The following is a 24874-nucleotide window of genomic DNA, read 5'->3' on the forward strand; positions in this document are numbered from 1 at the left end:
GAGCTTAGAAACTGCTTGCATTTATGAAATTTCCTGTTGCAAAATGTGCCTGGAACAATGGAAGTTTTGAACACTGTAACCAAGGTGTACATTGTAAAACAACTGACTTAAGTACTTTGTGTCCATTTTATCTTTTAGGAACCACCCTGATTTTTATTTTTGTCCTTTGGAAAGACTGGCCCGCCTTGTCATCACCCTGGCTGGTTCCAGCCCAGAATGGCTTTGTGCCTTAAGCAAGTTTTCAACAAAGACAAAACCTTCCGCCCCCGGAAGAAATTTGAGCCGGGGACCCAGCGTTTTGAGCTGCACAAGAAAGCTCAAGCCTCTCTGAAATCGGGACTCGACCTAAAAGCTGTGGTCCAGCTTCCCCCAGGGGAGAACATCAACGACTGGATCGCAGTGCACCTTGTGGACTTCTTCAACAGGATAAATCTCATCTATGGGACCATGTCAGAATTCTGTACCGAGAAGAGCTGCCCCATCATGTCGGGTGGCCTCAAGTATGAGTACCGGTGGCAGGATGACTACCGCTACAAGAGGCCCACCAAGCTGTCAGCACCCCAGTATATGTGCATGCTGATGGACTGGATTGAGACCTTAATTAATAATGAGGACATATTTCCTACCAGGATAGGTGAGTAGGCAATGGGTACTGCATATTCAGGGTCAGACTCTTTGTCCACCCAGTTCAATATACAGTGGTACCTTGGTTCTCAAACACCTTGGTACTCAAACAACTTGGAACCCAAACACTGCAAACCCAGAAGTAAGGGTTCCGGTTTGCAAACTTTTTCTGGAAGCCGAACGTGCTCTGTTTTGAGTGCCACACTTCCATTTTGAGTGTTAAGCTGAGGTCTGTCTGTTTTTCTCTATTTATTTTGCGTTTTTGTTTTTGTGGCTCTTTTTTGTTTGTTTTTGTGACTGTGTGGAACCCAGTTCAGCTACTGATTGATTGATTGATTGATTGATTGTGTGACTGCAGTACATTGTTTATTGCTTTCAATTTATGGATCAATGGTCTCCTTAGATAGTAAAATTTGTGTTAAGTTTCTGTTTTAGGGGTTGTTTTTAAAACACTGGAATGGATTAATCCATTTTGCATTACTTTCTATGGGAAAGTGCGCCTTGGCTTTGGAATGCTTTGGTTTTGGAATGGACTTCTGGGACAGATTAAGTTTGAAAACCAAGGTACCACTGTACTATCAATTGGCCATGGCTCTCAGGTGTTGCTGCTCATCTGGCCTCTGGTTGGTCACATTGCTGCTGCTCACCAGGACGGGGAGGGGCAGGGGGGGCAGTGAGGTCAGTGGCACAGTGCAAATGCACTGGTGTGATTGGCTCTGTTGGTGTGTTCTCAGTTCACTGACCTTAACTGCCACCCCCCTTCACCTCCTAGCAGACCAGCACAACCGACGGTCAGGTGAGGGCAGTGGTGTCCCCACCACACTGTCTCCTACGTAGCTTAGTCATGTTCATTCATTTAAATGGGCCTACTGTGAGTAAGGGTGGCACAGAACCTAGGCCTTGCCAATCAGAAGGCCGGCGGTTCAAATCCCCACGGCAGGGTGAGCTCCCATTGTTCCCTCTGCCAGTAAAGCGAGATGAGTGCCGCAACCCCAGAGTCGTCCGCGAATGGTCAGGGGTCCCTTTACCTTTCCTTACTGTGAGTAAAACTTAGTTGAATACCATCCTTACTTTTGAATCCACCTGCCTAGGATTGCATTGTACTGTTGACTATTTGCAGTTTCCATTTTCAGTCCCCAAGGCCCTTTTGCAAAGATGGCAAAGGATTTGTGTGTGGTGTGGGGGAAGGATAATATGATGCCTTTTGGGTTATTCTCCCGTTGTAACCACTTTGACACAGCATGTTTCTAGTTGTTTTTGCAGCTGGCTGGTTTCGTCAAGGCTTGCTTGTGTTATTGCCACCCCGTCTCCTTTCAGAGTTAATGCCATGCAACAATGTGCAGCTGTTCTTGTACCATTCCCATTAAGTGCTGGTTTAAAACACACACACACACTCATAAGGAGAGGCTGTTAACAATGCCCATGTCTCATGGGGTTTGGAAAAAAAAATTCACTGTATAAGTGCCGTTGTTTTGGATAATTGCTAATTCCTACAATTACTTTGTAGTGATTAATAATAAGGAATCCCATTACCAGGCTTCATTTGAACACATCGGGGGGACAAAATCTTGGCTTGGAGAGACAAATCCTTTAACATTCTGTCCTGTAATTTATTTGCTCTTAATGCCTCTCATTTATAATGCATTGATACACCACTTCTCATTATTTCCTTGTTGGGTTAAGTGATGCTGTGTGAAAGCATCTGTCTTCGAAAGAGAACTCCCCATCCAACCAGTACCATTCTGTTACCCTGTTCCATGTGCGAACGTGGTGGTAGACGGACAATAGTTTCTTTCAGAGGATGATACGATGGAGGCATTGCTCCCTATTGTAGGCACACTCATCCAATTATCATCTTTCTTTTCAGGTGCTTTAAAAAAAGTATACAAAATCTGACTGAGATGACCAGAGTGAGACACAACCGACTTTCACAGAGAATAAGGTTCTCAGTGGCTACTAGGCCATAATGACTATTCTCTGCCTCACTGGTAGGAGGCAGTATTGCTTCTGAATAGCCAGGTGATGGAAACCACAGGAAGAGAGAGTGTATAGGTTGCAGGTTACTCACGGGCAGCTGGCTGGCCACTGTGAGAACAGAGTGCTGGGCTAAATGGACCACCACAGGAAATTCAACAAATTTTAAAAAATAATTTTTTTTTGCCCTTATGGGAAACTTCATTTCACGATGGAAATCGTTGCCCCAAAACACAATCTCAGTATGACATCTAGCCAAACAACCAGGTGGCAGGATCTAGAAAACCTATTAACTTCCAGGTGAACCTGGAGTTGGCTGGTCAACCACTAGCTGAATTTCCTGAGCAGAATGGTTGTGGGTGGCCAGCAAACCATCATACATCAAAAAGGATGTCTTGCTTATCAGATTTCCACCACACTTCCTGGCTCGAGGGAAGCCTTTATCTGCATCCAAGCCACCATGCCAGGCACTTCCTGCCTGCTCGTCTACTGTTGACAGTTTGCTTCTTGTGTTCACAATGTACGGCAGAAAGGCCTCCCACTGGAATAGAGAAGTCTAGAATGATGTACCAAAGCTCACTATAAAGTTCTGAAACTTGAATAACTTTTCACAACTGTGCATAATTATTCATTCATTGGGGGGGGGGAACTGTTATCTATGGAGATTAGAGTTAATAAATAGTGGCCAACAGGGGAGGGTGGACAGAGCTGCCTTGCCCCTCCCCATGGCAGTGACATGCAGCATTGAGAAGTCAGGTCTCCAAACTGCTACTCACATCAGTGTATTTTCAGCATACAAAGTGCTGTTCAGATGTTATTTCATCTTTACACTGTACAGTGTAAGAGAAATCAAGCTGGGGACCGCAGGCCATGTAGCAGTGGCACAAGCATGTGGCGGGCGTGTGCCTATTTTAAAGAGACACTGTTCAGAAACTGATCCCCCAGGATGTAATATGGACTTTATGAGCCCACAATTTGACAAGACTAGTCTGGTATTCAAATCTCGTGCCTATAGCAGCGTATGCACATGCGAAAACAGTCTGGACTCCAACAGAGCCTGACTAGACTTTATTCATGGCAACTAGAGCATCAGAATGATTGCTTTCCATCTTTCACAAGAGGTCTGTGGATGCATGAAAAGAAGCCTTTCTGATTCTTTAAATGAGCATTTGCACTCTCCACTTTTAATTCAAAGTGCTTTCAGTTTGTACTCTCAAGAGGAAGAACAATCCTTGAGTGTCCTGGAGCAGCCGTCTCAAGGTTTTTGTAGTTCTGTGATTCTGTGATTCTGCTGTAGTTATTTCCACTCTACAAGCCACAGCAAAAAGAGCTTTTAAGCTCCAGACAGCACGACAACAGCACTTGTTGACTTCCCAGTCATTAGCACATCTGAAACCTGCATGTCTTATTGCAGGTGCAACTTCGTGTCTATGAATCCTGCCAACAACTCCAGACTTCATTAAAATCAGGTGCATAATTGGCTCATTAGGCTTGTCTTCAGACTCTGGAATGCATTTGTGGGAAACACGGACGAGCTGAGACCCGCTTGAAAATAAAATGTAACTGCCAGACCCCTTAATTGTTTGTGGTTATTCCTCTTTTCATCAGTGCAGTGTGCATGGCAATGGAACACATGTGGTGGATCATTTAGGGGGCTGTTTCATCTGTTTCCCATTACTGTGATCAAGTTGTATATACCACAGTTGTTTTTATGAGAGTGGTAACAGAGTGCTGCTCCATTCAGTGCTAAGAATATCCTCCAGCTCCCCCTGCAGGTCTAGTGTGGTTTCATGTATTCAGTAAACACTCAAGCAGCTGTTTCGAAACTCCCCTTGTCCACTTCTATGGACCACTATAAAATTGCTGTGGGTCTTGGTGGACCACTTACTGCTGTTTTTGAAGCCCTATAAATTGGTACCTCAGGTTACGAACTTAATTCGTTCCGGAGGTCCGTTCTTAACCTGAAACTGTTCTTAACCTGAGGCGCGCTTCCGCTAATGGGGCCTCCTGCTGCCACCGCGCCGCTGATGCACGATTTCCACTCTCATCCTAGGGCAAAGTACTCAACCCGAGGTACTACTTCCAGGTTAAGGTAAAGGTAAAGGGACCCCTGACCATTAGGTCCAGTCGTGACCGACTCTGGGGTTGTGGCGCTCATCTCACTTTATTGGCCATGGGAGCCAGCGTACAGCTTCCAGGTCATGTGGCCAGCATGACTAAGCCGCTTCTGGCGAACCAGAGCAGCACATGGAAACACCGTTTACCTTCCCACCGGAGCGGTACCTATTTACCTACTTGCACTTTGACGTGCTTTCGAACTGCTAGGTTGGCAGGAGCAGGGACTGAGCAACAGGAGCTCACCCCGTTGCGGGGATTCGAACCGCCAACCTTCTGATTGGCAAGTCCTAGGCTCTGTGGTTTAACCCACAGCGCCACCCGTGTCCCTCTACTTCCAGGTTAGCGGAGTTTGTAACCCGAAGTGTTTGTAACCCGAAGCGTTTGTAACCAGAGGTACCACTGTATAATATATTTTTTCAGAATTGAAAAAACTACAAACATGTGCCTGTACCAGGGAATTTAGGGAAGTGGGTAACAAACCAAATCAGTTATCTCTGTACTATTTGAGGAATCATCTCTGGGCCATGCTACCTCCCAGGGGTAGCCAACATGGTAGTTTCCAGATGCTGTTGGATTGTAGCTCCCATCAGCCCCAGCCAGCATGACCTATGGCCAGGAATGAAGGGAGCTGCAGTCTACCAATATCTGGAGGGATACCATTGAGCTACCCCTGTTGTGCACACCAGAACACAATAGCTGTTGTCCTTAAGAAAGCCAGGGTGTTGGAGTGGTTAGAATGTTGAACTAGGACCTGGGAGACTAGGGTTCAAACCCCCCACTCAGCCATGAAGTGCATCGGATGACCTTATGCCAATCATCATCTCTCAGCCTGGCCTACATCACAGGGCTGTTGTGAGGTTAAATGGGGAGGGGGATAATCATGCATGCTGCCTTGAGCATCTTGAGGCCTAAATGTGAAAATAAATAAATAAGAATAAAAGGAAGGATGCACAGATGCAAGGCCCTAAATAGAGCCTAATGTCCCACAGTAGTATTGAAAGCTCTAAACACTCCCCCCACTTTTGTCTTGCAGGCGTTCCTTTCCCCAAGAACTTCCAGCAGATCTGCACCAAGATCCTCACCCGCCTCTTCAGAGTCTTTGTCCATGTCTACATCCACCATTTTGATAGCATCATCAGCATGGGTGCCGAAGCTCACGTCAACACCTGCTACAAGCACTTTTACTACTTTATCAGCGAGTTCAGTTTGGTCGACCAAAGGGAATTAGAGCCTCTGGTAAGAACATAGGTACATTATGCACCCTGCTTCTGATTGGTAGCGATACCTTTTGGATGAGGGAAGAGCACTGGAGACTTAAAGTGTTCCAAAAACTCTTTAAGTTTGCACTGCGAACTACACGTAAGCGCTCCTTTAGGTGGCCAGGAGGGCTGTCAGCATCTCCAAGCTCTTATGGAGATCACATTCCAAAGGCTTGAAAGAGATTCCCAGCTGTCAGGAGAATGCCCTGTTGTTTTTTTAAACAGAGTTCAGAGCAGAATGCTGGCCAGGCAACCTTAAGAAGAATGCCATATGTGTATGTGCATCACATCAACTATTTCACACTATAAACACAAATTTTCCACTGTCTAGGAATTATTCTTAGAAGGCTCCATTTAAGAATCAGCTAGGATGGATGAACCGATGACGGTGATTAGCGTTTTGAACTGTTTTTAATGGTGTGTCTTAATTGTTGTAACCTACCCTGAGATCTTAGGGTGAGGGTGGGTAATAAATTGTAATAAATTAATGGTATGCACAAGCGCCATGATTGTTAACAGGCGAAATCCTGATCTCTCTAAACTTTGGCAATATAGTCAAAATTAGTCACTTCTTAACAGACGAGGGAATGGGTACAATGTTTCACATCCATAAGAGCAGCTATAATTCAGCTGACCCTAAAAGGTAATTAGAGATCAGGAAACCGAAGAGGCTGAGAAGAACAAAACAAAACAAAAATCGATTCTAATCCACTTCCCTCCTTCCTGCTGCTTCCCTTAAGACATAATAAGAGGAAGTTTCTCCCCAATTGTCCTTGCTAAGTGACAATAACTCCCAGTTAGTGTTGCTTGCTGGCCGTGTTTCCGAGTGTGAATTTATATGCCTCTGACCTTGTACCGTCTTTTCCAACCATATATTCTAGAAAGAATATATGGATTTATCTTAATTTCTAGTACTGGGATATTATAACATGCACAGCTGATTCCCACTTTCAAAGTGATCCATGTGCAGCAAGCATCGTCTGTCTAACACATTCACTATGAAATTGATAGAATCCTAGAATTGTAGAGCTGGAAGGGACCACAAGAGTCATCTAGTCCAACCCCCTGCAATGCAGGAAGCTTTTGCCCAACGTAGGGCTCAAACCCACAACCCTGAGATTAAGAGTCTCATGCTGTACCAGCTGAGCTATCTCAGTCGTGTAACACAATCACAAAAAATCATTTCCCCTCTGTCAGGAGTCATGATTATATTATTATGTATGCTAGGGAGCAAGGATACTGAAATGTCCTCAACTAACAAGTAACCATCCAATATGGTATTGACATGAAACGTACCATCATCACTAAGTCAGGAATGTAAACCAGAATAATAAACCATGGCAGTGCAAACCATGGTTTTCCTAACTATGGTTTCAGGTGCTCTCTGAATTGACAAACCTATAGGCATAGCTATAGGCATGGAGACAGAGCTTATGGCCTCTTATGACCTTGAGGAACCATGCGAGCTTATGAATAAGAGGAAGAAAAGTGAATCCTTGTTTTTAGCATCAAACTTCACTGCATTTCACAAAGGCAGATGAAAGATTTCCTTTTTTTGAAATCCGAAATTCTTCCTGGCCCTGGTGGTTGTGGATGAAATGCTAGATCAGCATGAAATGGAAGCACCACATCCCAGAGGGTAGGTGAGACTTTAATAGATTGGAAGACTTCTGGAATCTGGGCATCAACCGACTCCATGTCTCTGCAGTCCTTTTCCCTCAATATCTCATGTCATGCGTTCTTTAAGGAAAGGGGAAATAACAGATGCAATTCAGCTGGTAATAACCTCAAATTATGTCATTATTTCTCCATTTCACAGAAGGGAAAGTAGAGTTGAGATAAAGTGACCTCTTCAAATCTCTCTCTCTCTCTCTCTCTCTCTCTCTCTCTCTCTCTCTGTGTGTGTGTTTGTGTGTGTGTGTGTGTGTGTGTGTGTGTGTGTGTGTGTGTTTCATGGCTACATTCTCCCCCATCAATATACCAGCTTTGGAATACTTTAAATTAAACAATCGGCTTCTTTTTCAGAACTGAGCCTCTAGGTAATTTCCTTCATTCTACTTGGTTGTATAAAATGAATGGTTTTACTCTCTTGGCCTGAGACTAATTTTAGAGATGTGTCTCCTAAGGAAACAATAATTTGTTTTGCTAGTGTAAAACAGATTTGTTGCAACAAGTAATAACATTGGCAAAGCCTTGGATTATTTCTGGGAAAGACAGGAGCGGCTGTGGGGACCTTCTCAGCATAACGAATGTTGTCTGATGTAGAGATGGGTCACTGTTTGTGTCAGGAAGAAAAATTAAAGGACTTAAACAAGCTGATGTGGAGGTGGTACCCAGAAGGTATGAGAAAGTGTGAACAAAAGGTGGGGAAATTGGAAATCTGAAGTGTGAAAAAAAAGGTAGAAAATGAAGCAGCATCAGAAGCAACTGAATTTTCAGACTGGCTTTCACTTTAAGCCAAGAATAATTTTATTATTATTATTATTTGCTTAAATAATTATTCTTGGCTTAAAGTGAAAGCCAGTCTGAAAATTCAGCTGCTTCTGAGCCACAGTAGAGAGGCATTTCGCGCACACACACCCTGCCAGGCCTGCGCCCTTAGCTGGGGCCAATCTAGCCAACCCCTAGATATGCCCCTGCTTTCCTCGGCACAAATTTGTTGCTTTTGTTTAGGAGATTATTTAGTCTTTGCCACACACACACACAGCTGCATGCGTACACACTCGCTCACACATATTCCTCACTAAAAATGAGTGGGAGATGAATACTTGCAAATAATATACTTCAACTCATTTTTTTAAGTTTTCAGATCTGTGGGCGGAATGACTAGGCTGTGGGGGTGGGAAATATTGTTTTAACAGAGGCGTTAAGAGATCTTGATTGGAAAAGCAGAAACTCTCACTGTGTTCCCCAGGCAGACAGAATCCTGGAATTGATGTTTCTGTTTTTTTGTTATCCTTCAGAACTTGAAGATGGTCATGAATGTTTGGACTGCACAGGCAAATGTTACATAATAGAACATGTTTTCAGTTTTCATTTAGCTTAAAACAAGAATAAGCCCACTAGCTAGAATGGGACTAATACAAACCAAGTGCATTCAAGATGTTAGTGACTTGTCTTTTCCAGCTTCTCATGCTGTGGGCTTCTGCTTCCAGGGCTTAACCCTTTGTCCTCAAATCGAAGCCCTCTTCAAAAGAATCTATTTGGCACCAGCTGACATCACTTCTTCATATGTGTTTGGCTGTTTCTCCACCCCTCCTGCTGCCCTTACTAACTCTATTGTGGCAATTCATAGATGGTCTGACGTATTTTCAAAGTGTTGTATCCAACACTACTGTTCCGCTCACGCAGCAGAATTCTGTTTGTGCAATTGAACTTCCCCCTCCTGTCCCCTGCAGCCCTATGCACATACTCAAAATCTGCACCAGAGAGTTGGGGGACCCGCCAGAGTGGGTCTTGTGGGAGCATGGGGGAAACACTGTTGCACATGTGGACTTCTGCTTGTGCAGTGTAGAATGCAACCCAAAGACTGTGAGGTTCAGATTTGCTCATTCCTACTTCCATCAGCATTTGGAATGTTTGTGACAACAAAGAAAATGCCAGCTTATGAGCATGGCAGAAAACCCAGGAAACTGGTTTGTCATGACCATGGATGCCCCAGGAACAGGACTGAAACCTGGAGGTCTAAAAAGCTGTTAGCAAAATGGCTTTCAAAGAGCCCCGCGCTGAGATTTGGCTCTGCGAGCCTGTTCCCAACATGAAACAAGCATGCACAGCCAAACTGAGCAGGATTTAACCCCTGCCCATCAGCTGATGAGCTGGAGTTAAATCCTACTGCTTTGGCTGCATGCATGATTTACAAGAAAGGGAAGAGAATCAACTGCTACCAGCCTGCTAGCCACTGAGGTGACCCACCCTTGGAGTGAAGTCAGCTGATTGGCAGGTGGGTGTGATTTCTTTAAAAATGACCTTACAAGTCAAATTTGACCACCTGCCAGGCCAAGACTGGCCCACAGGTTGAAGGTTCCTCACTCCTGATTTAGACAAGTGACTGATCACATGCCACAACAATGCATTTATATTGGTGCCTCTATTACTATGGATTTGTGTCTGGTGAATTCACATGAGCAGTGAATTCATTGAGTTGTGTAAGCTTCTCTTTCAAATATCATAAAGAGACTCTCTCCATTGTCATTCACAAATGACGTTTCTTCCCATGCTCCCATGCTCCTCAGTCCTTTGCACATAAAACACATGGCTATATAAATCCAAACTCAGGAGCTCTTTATATGTAAATGTCACTCACCAGTTCAACCTCTTTTCTTCTTGCCAAGTGATATTTGATAGGATGCTGTTTTTAACTCCCTTTTACACATATTGTGCATATTTCCTTTTGTTACCTATGCTTTCTTCATGGTATTAAAGGAAAACAGCGAAGATGTCGAAATTGGATTCTTTTCAGACCCAACACAACCCTTTGTGGATTATCAGCTTCTGTTGACCCTTTTGGTTATCACCAAGGCAACTCAAAGAGACACTGAAATTCTGTCCTATTTTTTGCTTCCCGTGTCTTGCTTCAGAATCTTATTTCTTTCAAACCTAAACGCTTTAGGCTGTTTTAAGTTGAAATCAATTTAGAAATGTAATAATGTCTACCAAGAAAAAAAACCCACTGCATTGTCTCAGATTTCTTACAAAACATTAAGAGTTTATTGTGAAATAAGTGAAGGGGGATTTATTTTATTTTATTTTTTATGCAACAGATTAATCCAGAATCTTGAGTCATATATTTCCCCTGGATTAACTGACACATTCAATGAAATATTGCAAACATCCATCAGTTCAAACTAATTTAATTTAATCAGTCTGGAATATTGTGCATTGGTTGAAATCATGAATTTATTTAGGTGGTGAAGGGCAAGTTCCTTTCCCTCCTATGTGCAGTATGGGGATACGAAAGGAACCCTTCTATCAAAGAAACAGTCTGTTGGGGGAAGGGAACCTTTGCACCTAATTCATGCTATATGCTGAAGCAGCAGAGGCTGTCCTTAACAGCAGTGTGTTGACTTCCCACCCTGGGACCCTGCAGTTGGCGATAACTGCTGTCCATTTATCTTGAGTATGGTAGTAGAGAATGTGGTGGCAGAGCAGTTGCAGCAGTTCTTAAAGGGTACGGACTCTCCGGGTTCAGCCGTGGTTTTGAGACTGAATTAGCTTTGGCTAATGGATCACCTGCATTGAGAAAATGCAAAGCAGGGGTCTGTGAGTCTTAAATAATTAAATATTGTTTCAGTTTGGGGGGGGGGGATATGTTGGGGGTGTGGGTTGGAGTAGGCTCCTGTAGGCAGCAACCATGCTTTTCAAATGGACCCCTAGAAAGTTGGACTACAAAACAGATTCTTTGTTTGGTTGTAGAAATGCAGCATATTCAGATAAATTTTAAGACTTATTGCCTGGAAGATGGTATAAAACACCTGCCACATATATATTTTTTTGTCCTATCTGCTATGAAAGCTAAAATTACTGTGTAGAATAATAAAAGGATATAGCTATTACTATGCATTAGTAGGCTATTTTCCACTTTTGTATGCAATGATTACATACCCTGGATTATAACACGGTAGCAGAAAGCCTCTTGATACCGTACCCATTCTGCGTCAGTGATGGGATGAGTGGCTAGACCATCCGTAATCACTTTCAAAGGTCCCAACCCTATGAGTGATTCAAGGTCCTTTGTACACCATGTTGAATCATACGGTTGTTTTCCTAAAGGTTTTGTGGACACAGACTACTTCTTCAAAAAAAATTACATTTCTTTTCTTTTTTCCCTCACAGAAAGAAATGACAGAAAGGATTTGCCATTAAGATCATTCGGGCATCATTTGAACGGACAAACTGTCCTCATGAGGGCCTCACACAGTGATCTGAACGACTACTGCTGGGAATATGAGGAACTTTGTGTTCCAGGGACTGAAATGTTTGGAAATAGTGGACCCTAGTACGTCCAGTAGGCATATGGACCCAATAACATTATGTTCCTGCCTCTTGTACTCTGCCCTAGCGGCTGCAGCTGTGTGTCATTTTACTTTCATTTTGTCCTCCAGAGACCCACCTCCTCCTAAGTTGTTTTGAACTTTTTTGAAGCGCAAAGGGGGAAATAACCTGAGAATTCCTCCGCCGAGACCCGAAGAAAAATGATGAATGTATTCCACACAGAAGACTACGTTCATCCCCTTTAGTCTATCAAAGTGAAGAAGGTTCACAAGCAACATGTCCTGCCTTGTACTGGATTGGGGGGAAATGGTTCACTATCACCCTACCCTCCTCCATTATTATTTTTAATGAGCTACTGATTATTTCTCTCTCTATATGCTTTCGTCAGGAGAACCAGAGATGCTAGGAAGATACCAGACCACTGGGAATGCTGGATTGGAAGAACATTTCCCCCCAGTAAGGTGTCATTTGTAGAAAATAATATTAGTATTAGAACTGAGTGGAATGAAACAACAATTTGCTTCAGTTTTTCCTCAGCTAACAGAGCATCCACACAACAGCCCACATGCAAATATTTGCAGTCCAGTACATCAAAAACAGAAGGCAGGAGCATCCCAGTAAGGTGCCAGCAGAACACATCTCTTCACGTTGCACAAGTAAATGAGCCACTGTGTGTGCTGAGGGGAAAACACAGGCCCTATGAAGACTGATACCAATCCCAAAAATGGAATCAGTGCCATAAAACAATCAGCAGTTGCTAAAAGAATTGAAGTTATGGAGCATGCAGATCTTGTCCTTTTGAGGAACTTTGATGCATTTTTTTTAACTATAGAAAATACAGACGCTTTAGAAGGAGTCAAATTAATGGTTCCTCTAGCCCAAGACTCCCAACCCCAGCTGGTGGTGACTCGACAGCTATTTATGATTCTTTAGCTGCAACCCTAAACACACTTTCTAGAAGATGCCACCCCCTTTGAACACAGGGGGCATTATTTCTGAATAAGCATGTATAGAGCTGTGCTATTTAACTAGAGGTGCCAAGAATTGAACCTGGGATTTTCCTACATTCAAAATGTGTGGTCTACCACTGAGCCATGAGTCTTCCTTCCCCATAAAACCCAGTGATCATTTCCCCATTGACTGTGACTCTCTTCTTTTGAGAAGGGAGGGAACAATATTTTTTCTTCACTTTTTCCTTAAGTGACCTGAGCCACATGCATCGATGAGTTTTATTAGTCAAGATTTTATACTTTCTACAACAATATTTATATCTTGGGTTGTCCTACTTTTTCTGTCAGTGAAGTTTAAATATTAAAATTGCACATTTTTTTTTTAACTGACAGCACTTATTGTGACATTTAAAATCCTTATGCTATATTTTCTCCAGGTAAACAAGCAGATAAAGAATTCATTACTTATTTGTGTCATGAAAAACCTGTATCTTATATGTGTCTTCTCCCAATAAGAAAAGAAAGAGATGCAAGGAGATAAAGACCAATGCATACAAGTGCTACCACAATAATTTCTGCTAAGAAAAGAAAAACTAAAGTGTTAGATGTTCTTATTCATATTTCTTTGGTATTTTCCCTTGCTTTAATTTTTTCAACAGCTTCACCACCCAAAGGTCATTGTCAGCTTTTTTGTCGACCACATTTCAGCCTTCCTTCTTTCATGAGAGCGTTGAGATGCTTAAAAATATTTGTGCTGAAACTGACATAACCCAATCGGCCTAGTGATAATGTGGTTTGAGTTATTTGTTGTGCTACCCTTCAACATGCTTTCGGCAGACATGTTCTGAAGCAATCATAAATTTTCTGTTCCCTAGGGATTCACTGATCCTCACTACGGTTTCTTGATAAGCCACCCAAAATGGCATCATGGGTTTCTCTTCACAATGTCATTTCCCATAGACAAAGAATGGTTATTCTTTTTCAGCCTGAAGGTGTTATTGGTATGAAGGCATTATTGGAAATCAGCCAACTTCACCAAGGGCCACAAGGCAGTGGAGGGTGTGCCAAACATATATTACGTGTGTATGCATGTGCCCTCACCACATATACAGAACATATTTAGACCACAAAGAAATACACTCAACATGCACCATTAACTTTCTCTCTCAAATGCTGAGAAAGGTATTTCAGTAAGACAGAGCTTACCACCACCAACAACTGCAGCACTGCGGTGAGGAGGGGGACATTATCTTTTTCACTACAGCAAGAAGTGAGATGTTTCCCAACAGTGCCTCTTCCTGACCTTTCAAAGGCACCTCTTCTTCCTCTTGACAGGGAAATGGTTAATACAGAGTTTGCTGCAACACATACACAACCCACCAACTCTTCTCCCAATTAACAGATACTTATTACAGGAAGAGGACGCGGGTGGCACTGTGGTCTAAACCACAGAGCCTAGGGCTTGCCGATTAGAAGGTAGGTGGTTCGAATCCCCACGACGGGGTGAGCTCCTGTTACTCAGTCCCTGCTCCTGCAAACCTAGCAGTTCGAAAGCACGTCAAAGTGAAGTAGATAAATAGGTACTGCTACGGCCGGAAGGTAAATGGCGTTTCCGTGTGCTGCTCTGGTTCGCCAGAAGCGGCTTAGTCATGATTGCCACATGACCCGGAAGCTGTACGCCGGCTTCCTCGGCCAGTAGAGCAAGATGAGTGCCACAACCCCAGAGCTGATCACAACTGGACCTAATGGTCAGGGGTCCCTTTACCTTTATCACAGGAAGAGAATCACTCTCGCTTGCTTGCTCTTTCTCTAGTAAGGTCACAAAAGAAATATGAAATGAAACGAAAAAAGCTCCTCAAAGTAGAAAACACTCCATGTTGCTTCTCTGACCTTCAGAGAAACAGCTCTGAGCAATCTCAGAACTAGCACATGCTTCTGATTGCCTGATGCTACTACAGTGGACTGTTTTTGAAACAGTCCTGACTCTTCCCATACCTGCCATAGTAGCTGTGCTGGACAGGCCTCCTAAGAACAGCTTTCTGGCAGCCCAGTCAGTCATATGGGTTTTTCTGCTTTAGAGACACATGGAAGGAACCTCTTTGTCATATATGTCATAATTTGTCATACTTTGGGATTAGGATTGGCTGTGAAGAGAGCTGATTGACCAGAGAACAGTAGATGGACAGAAATGTTTGTAGAACTTCTCTGAGCTCAAATAGAATTATAAAGTGTGTGTGGCACAATAAATAGTGTGTAGCTTTGAGATTTTGTGGGGGATTTTAGAAAACATTTCTTGCCATTCTTCTTGGGAAGACTATGCCCTAGTGGACCAGCCTCCACTGCTTGTATCTGCCCTGTTGTTTCTTGTGGAATAGTGTGATTTGATGTGTTTTCCCCAAAACACATGTTCAATCCAAGTTAGGGAAAAGAATGACCTAACTGCATTTTAAGCCAGCAATGTGTAGACAATAACAGTGTTGTGCGGTGTGTTTTATAGAACCCCGACTTTAACCATTAGTGTTTTATGACCTAGTTACAGCAACCGAAAGGTATTCACATTGGATGAACTGAACTACTAGACCTGGGTGTTGTCGGAGGACAATTTTGATTCATTATAAACAAGCTAGATTACCTGACTTCCTAGTTTTCCCAGCTCTACCATTCCATAAGTCTGTTTATCAATGTCAGTGGGAGAAAAGCGAAATGCTTTTTTTGAAAACGTATCATACTTTCCCTTGGTACAGACATGTTTCAGCATAATTGACTCAGTCTTTAACTCAAAATGTGTCATCCTAAATTGCATTGGACGTCTATGATTATATTGATTGGGAACCCTTTTTCCCTCTTCATGTTCTGTGCTTTCCCCCTGAGACTTTGTTTATGAGGCTTGGATGCTGATACGATCATTTTTCTTGCACCATTTATCAGCAACTACAGATAATATAGTGTTATTAATTTCTCTGTGTATCTTGACAGAAGTGCTTTGATGCAAAGGGACCACAACTACAGTTCCCATTATCTCTGTCACTTGGGTATGCTGTCTGGGATTGATGGAGTCAGACCCCCAGCAACATTTGGAGAACCACAGGCTCCCTATCCCTGCAGCAGGTAGCATGAATAGAAGATAAAAAGAATCTGCTTGTAGATTGCTGGATGATGTGAAGTAGATGAGCAAGGGATCTGGACTCCCAGTGATCTAGTAACAGCAGCAACAAAAGACTCTTTAGCCTGCAATGTAGGCTGTTAGACTCTCCTATCTATAGCAACTCAGATGTAGGCTGTTCCAGTGTTTGTCTCATGAAAGTAATTGGCTCTAGCCTCTATGCTACCATTTTCCAGGTGACCCCACTCCCTATTTTGTGATGGGTGACTCTCCCATTAGTAGACTTTGCAGTTCTTGGAAAAACCCAAAGTAGATTCCCTAAAGCCTGAAATCTGCCCACACCTAGCCTATATGATTCCTTGAGTCTCTCTCATTCTGTGACGCCAGCATAACTTATTTGGGACTATACATTATATAACCATATACATAACCATATATTTCTACTTTTGTCCCAATAAATTCCTGTGTCTGAGAAATGTTTGTCTTCTAAAGCTCTGAATTCTTCCTCCTTCTGAATTTTCTTATCTAACTGCATGTCCCTCCATTCATAAAGCTAGGTAAGAATCTGGGAGTGAGCGCATTCTGTTGTTTGCAGGATGTGCTTACACAACAGACCCTGCTTCACATTTCTTTGTGCTTCCACTCCTGCCTCAGCATCATCCACTTCCCGTTTAACTTCCTCCCTTCTGCCTTTAACCAGGTCACTTTAGCAACACCCCACCTTTGTCCACACCCTTCTTCAAATAAAAAAGGGCAATTGCCACTTTCTCTCTGGTGGAGTCAGTTGGAAATGTTTTAGGAAGAAATGCGCTATTGCAGGTTGGGGAGCTCTATGCTGAGTGGGGAAAACACTGTTGCACAGGTCAAATCACGGCAGAAGACTGCCTTGGAGTGTTTTCTGCTAAACTCTGCATATGAAGCTTTACGCTGCACCTTTCAAAAAACTTTCAATGTTCATTTACGTTTCTATTTCTTTGCAATTTCCTGAGTGTTTCCCCCCTCTGGCATCACCACACCTGGATAATACTGTAAATAATAGTGTCAGTTTAAGTAGCCAATTAAAAACCTGGGCCACCATATGCAATGAATGTATGGAACTTAAGTAGCACTGCTTTGTGTCTTTAGTCTTTTGGATACACAATACAACAACTTGAGACTTGCAGAAGGTTCCTTTTAGGCTGCAGGTGACTGGCTGTGGACGGCACTAAGCACTATTTCCATATTACTACTTTTGCTAATGTGTTATATTAAGATCACAATAAGGAAATGTTTTTAACATCAGAACTATGCTACATTAATGCCGGAAAATATAAAATCAGTCTAAAGTTTCTTAATACTGTAATTCTTGAAATCGGCTTTTGAGCATTTGTGCGTACATGTACACACATGCGTCTGATAGTGGCTGTTCATGGCTAAAATGGAGTGGTTACACGGATGGCTTTTGGAAAATACTGCAGACCTTTTCAGAAAGTTTGCCCAGGACCAGTCCATGAGGTAAAGAACAATCAATCCTCAGAGAGGTCTGACTTGCTCTGATCTAGCTGAATAATGGTCACAATCCATAAAACTATGGCTCATTTTTGCCCATGGACGAGATACCTTAGAACGGCCAGGCATCCTCCTGCACAGCTAGGCTGCTTCTACCTCTCCTCCTCACCATTAAGGGATTCCAGAGCAGATTTGTGGGGAGGGGAATGGGGAGAAAGGAAAACCGAACTCTTGTGCAATTTATGGGTTATAGCCAACTAAGTTCTTTTCAGATTAGACCCATTGAAATCAATGGACCTAAGTGAGTCAATGCCATTTATTTCACTGTGCTTCCTTGTGTAGAGCTAATGTTGGGTGCAACCTTACATCTTTTCTTGGCGTTAGTTGCAATGAAACAAGAGGCACATTCTTGCTTCCTCCTCAGGTAAACACTCATGATGGACTTCAGATTTCCTTCGTAATATGAGGATTTAAGTCAATAGAGCTAGTGAGATCATAGCTGACCAAGGATCATAACACAGGCTAGGATTTCCTCCTCCTTTTTTTTTAAAGTTAAAAAACCCCCCACATTGATTGGAAAGCCACTTTAGAATTGGTTACTGCCTTCAGCAAAGCCAGCTGTCTTTGTGTCAAATAAAGTAAGAACACATATAGTATCAAGCGATTTATTACACAGGATCTTGACACTAGAGTCACAAGTCTGTCGATTACATTTCTTCCTCTTTAGTTCATAGTAGCTATTTCTGGAAGTGATCTGGCAGTGATCACATACACCCTGCTGGAAGAGATGCTATCTTTCCTTGGATCAAGACAGGCTTTGGGTAATTTTCCAAGAGTGATACGTGTGTATATTTCAGAGAGTGAATTGAAAAAAAGGAATTCTACAGCAGTCAGGGGTTGTGACACAGCAAACAAAGTTGAAGACAGCATACCAGTCTTATTTCTAGTCAAATTAGAGGGAGCTTATTTATAAACCCCTTACTCCTAACTGGAATCAAGTTACATCTGGCTAAGCTGGATGGTTATTCCTTTCCCAGGTGCTCTGGGAAAGCTGACACAGCGAGTAAGCACTTGCTCCAGGTCCTTGGGATGTGATGCTTTTCCAGTGAAGATATCCTTGTATATTATTTCACTACAGTAAGTTCAAAGTTATTGTTATTAGGAGGAGATAAATGGGCAGAATATGCTCTGTGGTTACAGGGCTTGCCAAAAGAGAGGAATGGGTTATAACAAGATGAAATGCAGGATTCAAATTTGGAATCTTTGGTGTGGACCGTACTATTAAAAAGAGGGAAACATCTAGTGAATGTGAACTATTAGGCTTTCATACAAGCAGAATGAAGGAAAAGAAATTATTTTAGAAATGATAATTTCCAAACGGATAATTAATGATAATTAGTTGACTAACCTCACTTGTAGATATTGTAAATGTTGAATATTGTACATGCAGGAATTGGCAAGTGGATAGCTGGTGGTTAAGGATAATATGTTTTTTTTAAAAAAACACTATTGTAATATAAGGTTAATTGTAAGGGATGGAATGTGAATTAGAAATAACTAGGGCAGCAACAAGAAGAACCTTCGGACATATCAAGAATGGAACATGGGAAAACACTTTTTGGGAAATTTGTATTAAATTTGTTTTAATGTGGCTGATTTGGTAAAAAAATGGAAAAATCAATAAAAATGATTCAGAATTTTTGGTGCCAGGATATCCATTTTGCTTCCTCACATGATCCAGAATGAAGCCTAGCACTAGGTAAGCTGGCTTCAAATCAGGAGAGAATCACAGTCTTCTACAGTAATAAATAACACTGTTAAATCCCAAACAAACAAGAGGTCCTGTGAGGTTTAATATACCATGGGCTTTTTCTTGGTACAACCTCCTAGCCTTGATTGCTTAACTCCACTCAAGCACTTGGCTGGGTTAGTCTGCTATCACTATTACTTAATTGTGGTCAGAAACAAAATAGATGCAACTGCGTCATGGGCATAGCCAGGATTTATGTCGGGGACGGGGACAGAACCTAAAAAAGGGTATTTTTATTTATTTCCTTAATGGGGGGGCAGCTGCCCCCTGTCCCCACCTGGCTACGCTCATATTTTGATGTACTGATTTGTTGCCTTTTCTTGGACAGCATTTAGATGCACACAGGTTTCCCTCTAGGCATCAAGGTAAAAGTCAGTCGACTGGCACTTAGGGGTAGAGGTAGGGAAGGAGGGGATGTTAACAGTTTGCCTCAAGGTCTCTCCTGCTGGAAGTCAAGAACATTTCAACTATCCTTGAGTAAAGCATGACAAACTGTAGCATCAGAGTCATAGCTGTCAAGCATCCCTTATTTGGAGGGACAGTCCCTTATCCCAGCGCCATGTCCCGCTGCTGTCCCTTATTGATGGATGTCTCTTAAATTTCCCGGGTTTCAAAGGAAGCAGCCCCTCTCCCTCCCTCCCTGCCGGCCAGGGAGGAGGGAGGCTCCAACTGTGTTGCTTGGCTGCCCGGCCCACCCCCGTCCGGCCTCCTCTAACCAGCCTTGGCCCCCGAGAACCCCTCCCCGCCGGGACTGGTGGGAGCCTCGGGCCCTTCTGCCACCATCCTCCTCGCGGCTGCCGAACTGGGCGTCTCTGCCTGGGGCCTCTCCTCTGCTCGTCACCACCGCTCCCGCTAGGCCATACTGTGGCTGTGCCGCTGAAGGACCCGAATGAGATGGGCAGCCTGGCATGGTCTATGAATTGATGAGGAGTCTTGAGAGGAGAGTGAGGGCAACCATAGAGAAAGTAGTTCAGAGAGAGGAGGAAGAGGAGGCGGCGGAGGCACGGGCAGGTGTTCCAAGGGCTACAAGGGAAGGACCACAGGCGCTTCTCCCATAGATTTGTAGTGGTAGACTAGCATAGATGGTCTGATCTGTGGGTTTACTTCGGGCGCTATTCCCCACCCTCCTCCCGCCCCACCTGATGGAATTGAGAGCTGCAGATGGAGCACGAGAGAAAAGATAAAGAACTGCAGCAGCATCTTCGTAGCTTGGACTTCATTTTGCGTGAAAAGTGGTTGCTGCTTGTAGTTATTTAATTGCAGTGTTTCATTGGCTGGTGTCTTGAGCAGCAACCTCTGGAAACAAAGGGCTAAAAACCGGCGCTGCTCTCCAAAATTATCTGGTCCCTTTTAACTGGTTGACTAAAATCCCTTATTTTGGCTGCTGGTCCCTTATTTTCAAATCTGTAAGTTGACAGCTATGATCAGAGTCTCGCTTTGAAAGAAAGTACAATAACATATCCACCCAAGAAAAGTCCTTCCAATAACAAAAACTTGCAGTGTATATTTAACTGTTTATTCAGATCAAGGCTTAACCTGTTAGCATCCTGACCGCCCCCCCCCCCCAAGTTGCAGTAGCACAAAGTGTTACATTACATTACATCCCACTCTGCTAGTTGTTAGTCTTGCCCACTGGAAAACAAAAATTGCTTATATGGAGACTTGGTTGAAGACAAAATTTCCTGAGGACAAAAACCAATAGTGAAAACTTCCATTTGCATGATAGGCTGGTAGGCACAGCGGCGTAGCGTGAGTTGTCAGCACCCGGGGCAACACAAGTAATTTGCGCCCCCTAACCCGGGGCAAGGCAAGTAATTTGCGCCCCCCTAACCTGCGAGTTGCCGCTGGCGCTGCCGCCCAAACGACGCCGCTTGCCCGGAGGAGGAGGGGGGCAGAGAGGCAAGGAAAATGCAACGGCCCAGCAGCTGCAGCAGCACCGGCGGAGGCGGGGCTGTGAGGAGGGGCTGCCTGGCGCGTCCTCCGCGGCGAGCGCTGAGAGCCGCTGCCTGCCGGGAGCCTTCAGCCCGGACGCGCGCACAGCTCGTCGGTTCCACGAGACATGCGGCTCCGCTACAGCCTGCGCCCGAGGCTCTTCGGCGACTCCGGAGGCAGCGAGCGCGCCCCCCCAGATGTTGCGCCCGGTGCGGCTGGCACCCCTGGCACCCCCCACGCTACGCCACTGGGTAGGCAGCTGAAATCCTGGAGCCCCTTGCTGATTTTTTTCTTCTTCCTGGCTTGCAAATCTCTAAGAAATCAATGTGTTATGCAATGCATCAACCTTGATTAAGTGAATCAAGAAGAGAAGAGGTGAAGAAATTTTCAAAATGCAAGCTGTCAGCAATATGAAAACTAAACGTTGCTGAGGGGCATACATATAGCACATATTGCTTTTTTTGGGGGGGGAAGTAGCATGAGCATGGTATGATAAATTTTCAAGGGTGAGGTTGTGGGTGTAAAAGTTTGTGGTCTTGACTCATAACTAGAATGGATGTCATTTCACATCTAAGATAATCACATTTTCAAAGGTAGGATCATAGAACTTGACATATACTCCGAGTCCTGTAGTGCTTTCATGCTCTTTATAGCAGCTTGGAAAACAGTGATTGAATTGCCTCCCAAACCTCAGGCTTTTATATACATTATTTACAGAATGAGTCCCGTCTGATTGGCTGGCTCTGCTTCCCTCCTGGAGCCTGATTGGTCTTTTCCTGCAGGCCAATCAGTTGTTGCATTCTACAACCCTACCAGCCTAATAGGCTGATTAACTTCCTCCTGGAGCCTGATTGGTCTTTTCCTGCAAGCCAATCCGTTGTTGCATTTTAGGATCCTACTTGCCTATTATTCTAGAAACCAAGCTTAGTACATAACAGAACTGTAGAGTTGGAAGGTACCACAAGGGTCACAGAGTTCAACTCTGGCCTGTAATGCAATGCAATACCTCATGGTCCCAACTTTTGCCTTGCTCTGTTCCGTTACTCTTTGCAATGGGTTTACCTTAATTAAGCTCATGGCTTGCTCAAGAGACAATTCCTAGACCATTTGCACTGGCCTTCTTAGCCACACCCTAGATGCCCAAGTCCCTGATTTAGGCGGTTTCTGGATACTTCTGCACGGGTATGGTTTTTGTCATGACAATTAAGCATAGCCTTTGAACTAATTTTTAGATCTCCCATGACTTCACAGGCCAGAGCTTGACCAGCAAGCGGGGATCCAAATTTGGGTGCGTGTGATCAGTGTTCATGTGTAACATCTTTTGGACTATGAGGAACCAACGGCCGAAGCAGCGTTTCTGGAATCCCCGCTGCCATGGAGAGCTCGTCTGCTCTCTCAACGCAACGCAGCCTTCCTATTGCGTCTGCCATCCGGAATCGAGAGAGAGAGAACCCAACACAATAAAAGAGGGAGCCAGCCCGTTTCGGAATGTTTTGCGCATGTGCACAGGCTTCTCCCCACCCGGCCTTCCCGGCCTGTCCTTGCGCGCGTGCGCCGTTTCCTCCCGCGACCGGCAGAGCATTCCTTGGGCATGCGCTGGCCCGGCCTTTTAAAGTCTTTAACCCTTGGGCGAGCTTCTCCGCGCTCCCTCGCTCGCCCTTCCTCCCCGTGGCTAAGCGGGAGCCCTGTCCGACGGGGCGGGAGAGGGCCGCGGCGTGGCAAGCGCGGAGGCGGGCGGAGCGGGGAAGCGCTCGCTTTCGAGGAGCGGCCGGCGCCGGCGGAGGGAAGGCTGCTGGGGGGAAGCCCTGTCCCTCGGGGGGCCTCCCAGCTTCTTCGGAGCCCGAAGGGATGGGTGAGTTAAGAGCCGCTCGTTATTGCTGGAGGAAAGGAACTCTTCACATGCTCAGAGGCGTTCTGCAGTGATGCTCCTGTGTCTTGGGGATTTCACCTGAGCTCTGTCAGAAAGTACTTTCTGGACCTCCCCGGGGATGAGCGTGGGAAACAGGGTGGGCGCAGGGATAGGGACCGTCCATAGAGCAGAGAATTGTTTTCTTTTCTTTCTTTCTTTCTTCCAGGAATGGGGAAAGTGGGAGGGGAGGAGTCCTCCCTGATGAGGAGATGCGTAAAGTGGCACGACAAATAGGAGGAGTAATTGGATAGAATAGAGGTGCTCCTTTCCCCTCCTCTTCCTCACCATGTTGGTTTTGTGGTTAGTGCACTCTGCACGTCCCCAGTTTCCTTTTGGAGTGGTAGACTGTATGACTTCCCTATATGAGTTGTAAGTTAATGCAGCAGCTGGAAGGTCTTTCGAACTCGAGGCATCAGAAAGACAAGTCATTTCCAACTTGTCAAACTCACAATGAGATTTGAGGTTTGGTTTTGTAGGCGGCTGTTACTGTGCCTGCGCTAAGCAGAATAATACTAGATAAGGTACAAGGAGATAAAAGAGTATTTATTTAGTGGACTAACACATTGAGCTGAGAAAATAAGACTATTTGAGGTCTTTTCTAGCCCGCAGAGTCTGCTTTGTAGTGCTCTTCTGGGAGTACAGGAATTTGTCAAGAGTTGTATGTAAGCTTTTTTTGCAGCCTAGGGTTGTTGCAGCCTAGGAGCACTAGCCATGCTAGAGAGCTGAAGCACCCTGCACACAGGTATTGGGAGCACTAAGTCATGGTTCCTTTGCCCTCAAAGTTTAGAATGTAAGAATTGCCTCACTGGGTTACATCATGGTCCCTCTAGTTCTGCAATCTGTTGCTTCTGAAATCCTGCCAGGAAAATGTGAAAGCGTTGGCCTTCCTTGTATATTGCTACAGCTAGCAGCTGTAGATGTGTCCTCTCCTTAGGACAGTGATAGGGAACCTGCAGTACTCCAAATGTTGGACTATAATTCCCATCACCCCGTACCATTTACAAAGCTGGTGGAGTCCAACAACATCTGGAGAGCCACATCTTTTCCATCCTGCTCTCATAGGAGTTCACCTGCTCATTCCTCTGAACGGAGACTCTATGAAAATTGGATTCAACAGATCTTGGGGTTTTGTTTTGTTCTTTGAGAAAATAGTCCTGTGGAGATTAACTTTCCAATTCACACAGTTTCTTTACACAATCATTCAGTGCCTTTGCTGGGGTTATAATTTTTTTTACCTTCTGAATAGTGGGGATGCTGTGCATTCCTATGTTTACATTCAAATGCTGTTTTATACTTTGTATGCATGTATTTATTACTACTAGTAGTACTATTAATACCAGGCCCTCTGGGGATTTCTTAAACAGAAAAAAAATGCCTGACATGCAATAACATCTCGTCCATTGGCTGAAAATAACTCATCAATTGATGTAGTCAAGGCCCTCCTTTTCTTGTCAATGAAACTACAGTAGATGTTCTTGGAGATAGTTCTGTATATGGTCCTGGAAATGGCATAGCTCCTTGTAGTTGTGCATTTGTTCTGCACTACACACAGGGCCGGATTTAGGTTTGAAGAAGCCCTAAGCTACTGAAGGTAATGGGGCCCTTTATGTGTCCAGCTGTCCTTTGTCAACAAAATTGCCACTGTTTTTTGTGTTGATTATATGCTATATGGTAATTTATGGACCCAATAGGTACCTAAAGCCATTTGCACAT

General features: G+C 44.1%; 2 protein-coding genes across 4 annotated transcripts in view; both read left to right on the forward strand.

The window, feature by feature from the left end:
- Positions 1-216: 216 nt before the first annotated feature.
- On the forward strand, positions 217-13303 carry MOB3C (MOB kinase activator 3C; the record flags this gene model as incomplete). Its single annotated transcript, XM_082226807.1, has 3 exons — positions 217-634; positions 5750-5952; positions 11811-13303. The coding sequence occupies 3 exons, from the start codon at positions 217-219 to the stop codon at positions 11838-11840; spliced, it is 651 nt and encodes a 216-aa protein (XP_082082933.1). The 3' UTR covers positions 11841-13303.
- A 3712-nt stretch (positions 13304-17015) lies between these two features.
- Positions 17016-24874, forward strand: part of MKNK1 (MAPK interacting serine/threonine kinase 1) — a 43277-nt gene continuing 35418 nt past the window's right edge. The window contains exon 1 of one of the 3 annotated variants that reach the window (XM_082226777.1): positions 17016-18647. Coding sequence is in view for 1 of the 3 variants with exons in the window: in XM_082226775.1 (XP_082082901.1) it covers positions 23101-23104 (4 nt within the window). In the remaining 2 variants the exon portion in view is untranslated. Of the gene's footprint in view, positions 18648-22980; positions 23105-24874 lie in introns of those variants that run through there. The other 2 variants (XM_082226775.1, XM_082226776.1) reach the window with 2 other exon arrangements.

Source organism: Podarcis vaucheri (genome assembly GCF_965113315.1).
Source record: "Podarcis vaucheri genome assembly, chromosome: 6".
NCBI lineage: Eukaryota > Metazoa > Chordata > Lepidosauria > Squamata > Lacertidae > Podarcis > Podarcis vaucheri.